Source organism: Pseudorca crassidens, chromosome 9 (genome assembly GCF_039906515.1).
Source record: "Pseudorca crassidens isolate mPseCra1 chromosome 9, mPseCra1.hap1, whole genome shotgun sequence".
Classification (NCBI taxonomy): domain Eukaryota; kingdom Metazoa; phylum Chordata; class Mammalia; order Artiodactyla; family Delphinidae; genus Pseudorca; species Pseudorca crassidens.
Genome location: NC_090304.1, coordinates 90,974,921 through 90,986,401, shown reverse-complemented (window position 1 = coordinate 90,986,401; position 11,481 = coordinate 90,974,921). Strand labels below are relative to the sequence as shown.

General features: G+C 50.6%; 1 protein-coding gene across 3 annotated transcripts in view; it reads right to left on the bottom strand.

The window, feature by feature from the left end:
• Positions 1-6,708: 6,708 nt before the first annotated feature.
• Positions 6,709-11,481, bottom strand: part of TTC12 (tetratricopeptide repeat domain 12) — a 48,486-nt gene continuing 43,713 nt past the window's right edge. For all 3 annotated transcript variants that reach the window (XM_067751057.1, XM_067751055.1, XM_067751056.1), the window contains 4 exons: positions 10,373-10,474; positions 8,943-9,042; positions 7,859-8,084; positions 6,709-6,848 (listed from right to left, as the gene is read on the bottom strand). In XM_067751057.1, the coding sequence (XP_067607158.1) occupies positions 6,773-6,848; positions 7,859-8,084; positions 8,943-9,042; positions 10,373-10,474 (504 nt within the window). In that variant the 3' untranslated portion in view covers positions 6,709-6,772. The remainder of the gene's footprint in view (positions 6,849-7,858; positions 8,085-8,942; positions 9,043-10,372; positions 10,475-11,481) is intronic.

Below are 11,481 nucleotides of genomic sequence, written 5' to 3'. Positions count from 1 at the left end.
AAGTGGGGGCTGGAAAGGGCTTGGCACAAATGTATGAGTGCCTGGAAGGACCCAGGGTGTTACCAAAACAAACTTGGGTCCACTCACCTGAGTGTGAATCTACTGACAATTGGATTGTAGTGAAGGAAAGTACAGACTTTATTGCAGGGTGCCAAGCAAGGAGAATGGGCAGCTCGTGCTCAAAAACCTGAACTCCCCAATGGATTTCAGAGAAGGGGTTTTAAAGGCAGTGTGAGGGAGGAGGCTGCAGGGTGAGCGATCGGCTTGCGCACAATTCCCGGATTGTTTGGCATCAAGGTGAAGTTTCAAGCGTCATCAACCTTCTGGTTTCAACCAGTCTGGGGTCTGTGCCTGCAGTCAGCAGTTTCCATCTGGTGGGGTCTGCTTCCTGTAAAAACAACTTAGGAACATGTGTCAGGCCTTTGTCTGTATCTTTCAGGGAACTGGGAGTTCAGTGGTTCTGCTGTGTGGTGGATTTATAGTCTAAATTGTTACCAGTTTTCCAGCCCAACAGCTGCCCTTTGTTTCTACATCTTCACATTTCCTAATCATTAACTCTTGAGCCAGCCTTTTGAGACTCAAGGGAGGCCTGGGAGACTAAATCAAAAGCCTTTAACTTCAAAGGACAGGGACACAGGGGTTTGTTCAATTCCCCCTTTTATTTGATACTCCTCAATCTTGAGGGGAACAGATTCAGGAAAAGAAAAGGAGTAAAGTGTTGGATAGAAAGGTTAATCATAAACTCAGCAGAGGAACTCAGACTTAGGGGGACTCAGTTTCAGGGACCGATCTTCCACAAGTTGCTTCACCCCTCCATGCCTTAGTTTCCTCCCTGTAAAGAGAGAATAATTATAGTGCCCACCTCATTAGCCAGGATCTGAAACCTAGTAAGCATTTAATGAAAGGTACCTGCCATTTTTATTACGTCAGGGCTTTGAGGATGTGTAAGATTTAAGGAAAGGGATGAAGGTCTTTTGAGTTGGGGGAACAGCAGAAGCAGAATCAAGAGGATGGGAATGAGCAGAATATATGCAGACAGAACACATTGGGGAGCTGGCCTAAGAGAAAAGAGGGCATGGTGGGGCACTGCCACTCAGCAAATCTTCCTCAGGCTTCCTGGAGGTGCTGGAGCACCATGATGAACCACAAAGACGTGGGAGCCAGGGTCAGTCCTGTAACCCAGCAGGACCCTATGGGACCTTCCTGGGAAAGACCCCCCCCCCACCCATGTCCTCTGCCTCCCTCTTGTCTGTAGAAAAACTTTAGCCTCCTAGGCCTTCCCTGATTTCCAAAGAATAAATTTGATCAGAAAAGTGAGAAAATGCAGAAAAGAAAACAGTCAAGCAAGACAAAATAATAATAGTTTAGCCATTAAACAAAGTCAAGGACCTTTAGTTCCTCCTCTGAGGCCATATTCTGAGCCATATCCTTTGAGCTGTTTTACAGAGACTGAAATCCCTTCCAGGTGGAAGAGGTTAACTGCATGCTGACCACAAGCAGGTAGACCCCAGACTGGTTGGAACCAGAAGGTTGATGATGTTGATTCCGATTACCTCACCACCAACCAATCAGAAGAATGTCCATGAGTTGATCATGAACCTCACAATCCCCCCGCTCCCTCACCCTGTCTTTAAAAACCTTTGCCTGAAAACCACTGGGGAGTTTGGGTCTTTTGAGCATGAGCAGCCTGGACTCCTTGCTTGGCACCTGCAATAAACGCTGCACTTTCCTCCACCACAACCCAGTGTCAGTAGATTGGCTTTACTGTGTGCAGGCGGGTGGACCCAAGTTTGGTTTGGTAACAGTACCAGAATATGACCCTAAAACTAAGCCAACTCCAAGACTCAGTGAGATCACCCTGGATGGGTCATGTGCTAAGGCCATGTGTAATTTTGGTAATAATAGATATGCTTATTTTAAATTGTACCTAAAACTTATGAATCATGGCTCTGACTCATATCCAGTGTAAGGAATATATATAAATCTTACAGTAGTTTAAGTGAAAAAATGTGAATGCTTTATCAGCAAAATTTCAGAAAATTGAAAAAGCATTCTTTTCACCCCTTTATTCATATACACACAGGCACAGAGAGGGGGCATCTACAGAGGCAGCTGACTCCAATATAATGACAACAGTAGTAGCTACCATTTCCCGAGGGCTTACTGTATGCCCAGCATGATGCTGAGAACTTTACAGAAATCATCTCATTTAATCCTTACCATAAACCCATGAATAGCTGTCATACCTCCCCCCACTTTTTACAGACAAGGCAATTGAAGGTACGAAATTGTAAGAGGTGAAGCTGGGCTTTGAAACCAGGCATCAGTATGCGGGGCACTTGCACTCCGGCCGCTGCATTTACTGCTTCCCAGCGGCCCCCTTGGGTCCCTGCCCTTCTCTGCACCTTGGTTCAGAGGCCTCTCATACATGGAGGACGGCTCACCTGGCCTTTTGGAATCTTGATTTCCTTATTTGTAAAATGGGGGAGGGTGGGCTGGGTGACACATTTTTGAGCAGTGAATTGTATTTAGCAATTGAAATCAGATGGCTTCCAATAAAGCTGATAGTGGAGTAGATGGTCCCTGAATTATTTTCAACTTGGACATTCTAGGAACCTTTGTCCTCATCACTCATTCCAACATTTCTCACTCTCTTGCCGTGCCTTTGATCTAGCCTACATCCCCATTGCGTGTGAACTCATCCATTTTACATGGAAGTTCATCTCTCGGATGCAGACACGTGAAGTCTGCCTGTGTGTGCGTGTGTCTGTGTGGACTTGTGGCTTGAGGGGACGTGAGGGATCTAAATGAGCAGATAGAGCTGCTGAAGATTAAAAGCGCAAGTGTGAAGCTGGAGACCAACAGACACGTGACGGGGAGGAATGTTCAGGCTGAGCGCAGTCAGGCACAGCGGGCAGACAGCCACACTCACGAGGGGACGGGAGTCCCTCTCCGGAACTGGGCCGACCTGAGGTGGGGGTGGAACTGGGCCGACCTGAGGCGGGGGTGGCTGTCAGGGCGCATCAGCAGTCACTGCTCCCACGCCCAGCTGGCGCCCAAGGCCCTCTCCCCGCCCCCGGCCAGAGCTGAGACCAGGGAGCTGCCAGAGAAGTGGGATCCTGGCCTCAGGGCCAAATCAGACCAAGGGGCAGACGGGCTCCAGGGAGAACCCATTCTTCATTTCCCCTTCTTGAAATGGAGATCAAATTTGAGGTCTTGTTAAAATAGAATGTCATCCAGCAGGCTTCAGATCACAGAAGCCCAGCTCTTCCCTGGCACATGGCAGCAGCAACAGGAGTGGGAGCTGTCCCTTGTGGGTCCTTCTGTGACCCGCACCTCCTTTCCAGGGCACTCAGGGCTTGGGCTTGAGGGAAAAAGAACTCTCAATATCCTGATGAGTGGGTACCGCAGGCACAGTCCTTGGAATCAATAGGTTTTCTTGATTCTAAACTGAGGTCAAATAGGAAGTGACAGGGAGCATCTGTTTGGGGAGGGGACTTGGGGGCACTGATCCCAGCACCTGTGGCCCTTCCTGCATAGGGCTCCCAGCCCACTGTACACTGGGTCCTGCTGGCGTAAATGCAGCTCGGCCCCAGGCCTTGGAAGGCCCCAGTCACACTGCTGCTGGCAAGGAGCACCGCTGAGCTGCGGTGATCTCTACTCAGAACCCCACCCTGCCCCACCCTGGGGCTTTCAGACCTCCCTGCCTCCGAGGTAGTATAAGAAGGCAGGTCGGCAGCCGAGTCTGGAGGGATCCTCATGTTTGCCGTCAGGCATAGGAGGCAGAGAAGAGCAAACATAAGTGCCACACAGCTGCTTGCCTGCCTTGAGACGAGTACCTAGGAGGATGTGCAGATTGGTGAGGGTGGAAGGCGGCAGATAACGTGATCACGGTAATTTCAGGCTTCAAAATAATAGTCACTCTTAAGGAAATGCCTTTGCTCTTCCAGTCACCTGTGCGAGGCACTGCATATATGTTATATCCAAACCCAAGAACTCTGTAAGTAGGGACCGTTCCTCCCATTTGACAGAGAGGAAACTGAGGTTTGGAGAAACTAGATAATCTTCCTTCAAACCACGTTGAGTAAGTGGAGGTATGTTTTTAATGTAGAAGGTGTTAAAATCCAGGCTGGGGTCAAATTCTGACTCCCTAACCTACCTGCTAGGTGATCCTGGGTAAGAAGTACTTACTGTCTTCACATTTTAGTTTCTTTACCCGTGAAGTGGAGCTAATGCCCACCCCGCTGGGTCTTCGTGAGGCTTATATGGGCTGGATCTTCAGGCACTTGTTACAGTGCCTGGTGCAGAACAGGCTGGCCAGTCGCCGCCCAGGAAGACCAAGAGCCTCTCGCCTTGGGAAAGGGAGTGACTTGTAAATGTTTTCCTCACCTCCAAATACTCTCTCCGCTTACTGGGCCCTCTGAAGAGCCCGTATTTTCAAGGCATTTAGAAAATGAGAACTTTTGCTGAAAAAAGTCATGAGGAGTAAACGTCACCTGGCCTCAGGATACTTCAGGTGGCACTCTCTTCCTTTGGTTCTCCAAGCCAGGAAGGTCTTGTCCTAACAGATCCTCAGGAAAGTGCCTACAACAGCATGTCCTACCCTTTCCTCCCAGTATCTAACCTCACTCCTGCCTTGCTGCCCTGTAGAAGAGCCGGTGTCACCTAATCTAGGACAGGTGTTCACCATCCGTGACCTGACACCTCTGCTGTGGCTTCAGGATGGTTATTAAGTTCCATCTCGGTCACATCTCTTTAGGATGGACAATCCCACCGCCCGTGGAACCAACAGACCACCTTCTCGGAATAAGCCACGATCCTGAGGGTGGTTAGGAGGTGCAGGGGCTCCAGTCACGAGGAGAGGAGTCCCTTCTTCAACACGTAGGTAGTTTCTTCCAGGCTGCCTGGGAGCCCTGTATGGTAGCATGTGTCAGAGGTGACGAGGCTAGGGCGGGTTGGCTCCGCAGCGAGACGGAGACACCAGTGTGTAAACATCTCTCTCCACCTGCGAGAGGAGGGCACTCCTCGGGTGCAGCCAGACCCTCCTCCGAAGCAGAGGGATGGCTGCCCTTGGCAGGCTCTCCGAGGCAAAGCTAATAATATAATTTGGCTTTCCCCACTCTTCGGGGAAGAGATTACATGTATAATAGCCATTTTCATGAGCCGCGGAGGAGGAGTGCAGCCAAAGAGAGGGAGAAGGAGGGGTCTGAACTTCAAATCGGAGGAGACAAGCCTGCTGGCTACGTACACAGGCAGGCTTTTCCATTTTTAAAGCTCCACTGAATCTCTCCAAAACCAGCAAATTTTGCAGCCTCTAATTTTCTTCTCTGTGCTCTAGTTAGCACCAAGCCATCTCCCTCTGCAATTCAGTAGCCTCTTGAAGTGTGTTTGTTCGCATGATGGGACTGAGTGGGCAAGTCCCAGCCTCTCTAATGTGGCCTGTCACTTGCCTGCCACCCAGGGACCGTAGGGCACCAACACAGAGTACTCCAGTGAGCCCGATCCCAGAGTGAGACTCTCAGGGCTACTGATTTCCTTCCAGTCCCACAAAGTGACAATTCTCTCTCTTGGTTTCCAAGGGCTATCACACTTGCGAAGACCCATTTGTTGAAAAAAATCTCTCAGGAGGAGGATTTCCTTTCTTACATGGTCCAAAAACATCCAGTTCTGATTCCTTAAAGGACGTGTGCTTACCTTTTCCCAGCCGCCTTAAATTTAATGCAGATGACATCAAAGTCAACCCCCTCAATCTCAAGATGGAGCCTAGAAATCTCTTATATTTGTGTAGCACTTTGCAGTTCCTCGTGGCTTTACCTCCAAAACTTCATTCAATCTTCACAGTAATGTTGGAGATAGGTTGGACAGGTATTACTCTAGCCTTTCCAAAAGCAGCAACCAAAGCTCAGAGAGGTTGAGTGTCTTGCCCAAAGTCACACAGCTGCCAGGTAGCAGGGTAAGTAGGACCACAGGCCTTGGGAACTTTGGTCTGGGACACTTGGCATTCACTCTACCGTGCAGGTCCCGCCTCCTACCCTAAAACAGTCAAGTGATTGTACTGAGAAGTGGAAGAGTGGTGGGACTTATTGGACTTTTTGCTTAGGGACTTGGGGTCCAAAGGAGACCCTGTCATTTTCAGAGTGGACTGAGGGCAATTGCAAGGGAGCAGTGCCTTTCGGGGGTGGGGTGGAAGAGCAAGGTGGGTTAGAGAAATAGATTATGTCTGTATTTGTGAGAGTTCAGGACAGAAACGATCCCCCACTGCTCTGGCACTAGAAGCAGAAGACAATTTAAGGGAAGGGGGGGGGGTCACAACATCCTTGCATGGGGCGGAGGAAGGCAGCGGGTGATGCTTCCAGGACTGACTCCCCTGGACCCTACAGAACTCCCTGCTGGGGAGCCACACCCACCACTCAACCCACTGAATTCAAGACCGTGCGCCACAGCCAGGCCTGAGGAGGCTCACCACGCAGACGCCGCTGCAGCTGTGTCTTGGCACTTCAGAGCTGGAAAACAGAGGCCAAAACGCCGCTCCTGAGAAACCTGATGCTTCCAGCATGTTGCCAGCAGAAAACAGCAAGAGGGGCAGGTGGGGCGTTAGGCGGAACCTAGTTCCTATCTAGAACCGCTGCTTCCCAGAGTCTGGGGGAAGTTTTGTGACCAGTGAAACCAACAGGCGAGCACTCTGAAGATCAGTATTCAGGTCTGGAGTGGATATTCAGAAAGTCTTTATTGGCACAGGAGCAAGCCAGAGCTCACACGGACGCCACGTCTCTCAAGAATTGTCCATGTACTGCATGGTAGAGTTGAGGATCTCCATCCCGTGAAGCTCTCTCAGTACAGCAGCAAACCTGTCATAATCAGAACACAAACTCCAGGACATAAATGCCAGGGTGCAGACACCTGGCCCCCAGAGGCATCCCCCCTCAGGCAGAAGCTGGCTGGGAAATCAGGACAGGGCAGCTGCTGTTGCCCTGGGGAGCCCTAAAGATCAAAGTGGGGAGACCCTCAGGAGGCCCACAAAACACGGCGACACTCGCCGTGTGAGTGGCAGATGTGACAGGGACCTGCGGGACCTGCTCTTGGGAGCTCCCCAGCAGGTTGCCACAGCGAGCCCATCCTAGCTGATGTGCTTTGCTTTCTGTAGAAGAAAGATTTTATCCATTCCTTCCATTTGAACAATCAGACAGAACTCGAAAAGACTGTAGACGTCATCCAGGCCCACCCTCTCGTTCAGAGGAGGGGTGGGAGGGGGAGCCTGTGCGAGAAGGAAGCAGGCAGGCCAGAGGCCCTCCCCACCATGGAAGGCGCCCCCTCCTGTGCCAGGGCACCACGCTCAGCCACAGGTGGGCACCTTCCAGGAACGTGAGGACCAGGCGTTCCAGCGGCTCAGATCGGGGCAGAGCGGGGCGGAAGCCTGGGCTGAGAGAGGCGCGATACCCAGATCAAGCGCAGGCTCCTGTCCAAGCCTGTTGGGTGGTCTTAATCATGCCGCTCCCCAACCTCGTCTGTTTTCTCCAGCGTAAGAATTTACCCTACAGGACATTCTCCCATACGCTTAGGTCCCAAGCAAAAAAAAAAAAAAATGAAGTCGGGGAGGTCTGTTTCTGGAGAGCAGAGGAGAGAGAAAGGAGACAGAGAGAAGGGGAGATGGTGTGCGAGGGAGGAGGGGTGGAGAGAGGAGTGGCTGGAGGAGACTGCGGGAATGGAGCAGACAGAAGACGACGGCCGTCGGTGCCCGGAAAGATCCCTGTCCCATAACCAGGTTCCCTCTCCGGCTGCAGCCTGAGCTCTCCCCAGTGCCCTGGGGGTGGGGGGCACCCTCCACGGAAGCAGCTGGGCTCCCTGCCGCGCCGTGCACCTGGGCTCGGCCGTGCACAGCTTCCCCAGGGCGATGCCCGCGTTCAGCTGCACGGCCGTCTTCTGAGCATCGCCGCCCGCGAGCTTCAGCAAGACCAGCACGATGTCCGTGGTCAGCAGGGACGAGGCCACGTGCGGCACCTCCATGCAGTTCCCCAGGCAGAGGGTGGCGTTGCCCACCAGAATCTCATCCTCCGAGCCCAGCAGCTGCATCAGGACACCGAGCTCTACAGGGTGGAGGAGAACAAGCAGGAGGCTGGCAGTGGAACATGGGGGGCACAGGGAGGTGGCAGTGGATGGACATGTCACTTACTCGGCAAATCCCTATTGAGTGCTCTGAAGCTCTCTGGCTCCTGGCTGTGTCTCTGAGGGACCTCAGGAGCCCGGGGCAGAGCCTGGCAGGACTCAGTTGTCCCGGGAATGCAGGCTATGCATCAGACAGGTCTGTTCTCTCTACATCCCCAATCTGAAGCTCTCAGCTCCACCCGACAGCCCCCACCTGAGTGGGAGGCCATGGGCTGGCACCCTGTACCTGTGGGGCCAGGAACAGGTTCTACAGGAAAGGTTCCTGCCCCCCACTCAGTGGGGAACCCCGTTCACGCCTGTGCGGCCCAGAGGAGGTGGGAAGGAGAGCGTTAGCAGGACCCCTGCCCCGCATGACAGGGCAGTGACTAGACTAAAGACAGGCTCAGCCTCTCCCATTCTCCTTGGTCACTAAGGTGTTTCCCCTGGGAAGGAAGAGCACCCGTGTTAGGTCAGTCTAAGCAGAATGCTTTACAAACAATCCCAGTTTACTTGGAGTGGGGAGGTAGCTCCCAGCTTTGATTCTGTTATCTTTGAGCTGTTTCCCAGCTGAGTCTTCCAGCAAGGATGTGGTACCTGTGCGCGGCCGAATGCTAATTGAGAGCTTTCAGAGCTGGAGGTGAGGTGACGTCATCTTCATACACACTGCCTGAGTCCGGGGCGGGGGGTGACGCATCATCCTCAGTCTTTCCTCCCTCCTCACCGGCAGCTCCCTTTGCAGCTTCACGGCTTGATTAACCTCTGGGTTAATGTAGGCTCCACTTAAAGCAACTATCACTTACTTTTATCCAGTCTTATCAGCTCTTCTCGTGCTGCGTGATAACTATTAGTGCAGATGGCGAGTATCTTTACCGCATAACGTGACGCAGTCTGGCCTCCTGCCTAGATTTCAGAGTGAAATTAGGAAAAGAAAATCAATGCCACGGTTGCTCTCGGCCAGAAACCACAGTGAGCAGCTGTGATTGTGCTCGTGGCTTCCTAGACTTCTGAGCCAGAGCTCTGCTGACAATAGCGTGTGCTTCCTGGCGAGTGGGCCTGGTCCCTGCTGGGATGCAGTGCCACTCACATCCTCCCTAACGTGGCCCTCACTCCCGCTATGAATGTAGGCCTGTCATGTACACCTGAGTAATTACCTGTGGAAGGCTTAGGAGTGAGTGGCTGAGAACAGAATGGTGCTGTCGACTGGCAGATGTACCAAAAAGGGAGGAAAAGGCCCTCCCTTGTCATTTCACCGTTTGAGAATGAGGGTTGACTTGAGAAGGCTGTCAGGCTGACAGGTCTGCATGGAGAACATTACGAACCTAGATCATTTTAAGGGGTGACAACTGTCGAATCATAACCCTTAAAATCACCCCATGTGGGGTCTTTAAAATGCATGTGTGTGTGAAGGCGTGCATAACGCACATGTGTGTGCATGCAACCAGCAGGCTCCGGTGGGTGTGCAAGAGTTATACAGAGTGAATGACGGCCATCATCCACGTGGCTGCCTAAACTCACACCCACCACGCTGCCCCTCAGTATCCCCCCTGCCCCAGAAGCAGCCCCCCGACAGAGCACGCTTCCTGGTGCCACTCAGCCTGGGTTTTAGGAGTAAGTCTCCCGTGGGGTCACCACAGTAACGTGGGGTAGTGAACCTCACTGGACACATGCATCGCTGGCGGGACCCAGAGATGCAACCTAGTAACTCACCTCCCCCTTCAGGAGAATCTAGTTAACTCTCGTACTAACTCACATAGATTCACTGCACTCATATTGCGGGGAAAATCTGAACATCCTTTTAAAAGCCACACGGTTACTCTGCAGCCTACATATCTCATAAATGGAGTTATCTCCAACCTTCTCCAGGTAACTGGATAAAGCGTCATGAGCAGGAAACCATGAACAAAACCGGGACCTGAGAAACCTTGTTGACGCCACTCAGACCATCTTTTTCGAGGACAGAGGCCATACGTTTTTAAAGTGAGGTTTAAGTGGTAAGCAGCTTTTACGGATGCATCTAATGAACAAGTATTTGTTCAACAATCTTACACTGCTGGTCAGAGCAGAGTCTGGGTGGACAGGCAGAAGGGAATCTCTATTCGAGAAGGTTAGAAGCTAGCAGGGGGGAAATAGAAGAACCTTAACTGAACAAAGCCCTCCTTAGTTCTGTTCCCCAAATAAAATATGACACTCCCGGAAATTCAGGAGGTTGTAACCAATGAAGTTATTTTACCTTCAGGAATTTAACCATTTTCTTCACCACTCCCGCTCTGAGGGCCTCCTCAACAATTTTCGGAGAGGAAACAAGGGTGCGGCTAAGAACGCCAGCAGCTCTCTGAGTGAAGCAGAAAGAAAGGCTGATTAAACGTTCCTAAGTGGGGAGGGGCAAGAAAGGGGCAGGGGGTTAAGGCCACAAACTACCTTGTATACAATAAATTAGCTACAAGGATATACTGTACAGCGTAGGGAATATAGCCAATATTTTATCGTAACTATACGTGGAGCATAACCTTTAAAAATAGTGAATCACTGTGTTGTACACCTGAAATATATAATATTGTACACCCACTATACCTCAATGGAAATTTTTTTCTTAAAATGCTGATGACCTTTTAAAGTCAACGAGTAGTTTGGTGAGGCAAAAACAATCATTAATATTAGATGCAAAATAATACCTTGACTTTAAAAATACAATGGCCAAGGAATTGATAGCAAGTCAAGTACTGTCCTTTATAATAAAGCTGCTGAGTAGGCAATTCTAAGGGCCGCCAACATTGCCCCCGGGTGCACAGAGGCCCAGCTTATTCCAGCTTCACACAGGACCAGCGTTCAACCCTTGGCAAGAAAGTCCTGCCCTGTATCACCCGTGGGGCTCTGATATCAACAGGGCCCTTATTAGATGGTGGACTTCCTGGATGGATCCTCTGGGACTTTTAGCTTTTCCTTTATCTTTTCTAAATCTTTGTCTTTTTATTCTATTTTCTGGGAGACTTCACTGATTTTATTTTCCAGTTCTGATTTTTAAAAAAGTAGTTCTGTTACCATTTTATGGCCATAACACTATCTTGAATCTTTCTGAAGACACGAGTGATAGTTATTTTTTCTTCTGTTTTCTACTTCATCTCTCTTTTTTGAGAGTAAAATTTTCTGCTTACCTTGCTTTGTCTATTTATTCGAATGGCTTTCCTGATATGCCTGGTGAGATCTACCCTTAGCTCTCCAGTCACATTTATGAAAAAAGCAGTATGTTTGGGTACACTATGTTTATGGGAAGTTTATCCACTGACAGGTGGAGAGGTGGCACTCTCAAATACTAGAAAGCAAAACTTTTTTCTCTGGTCT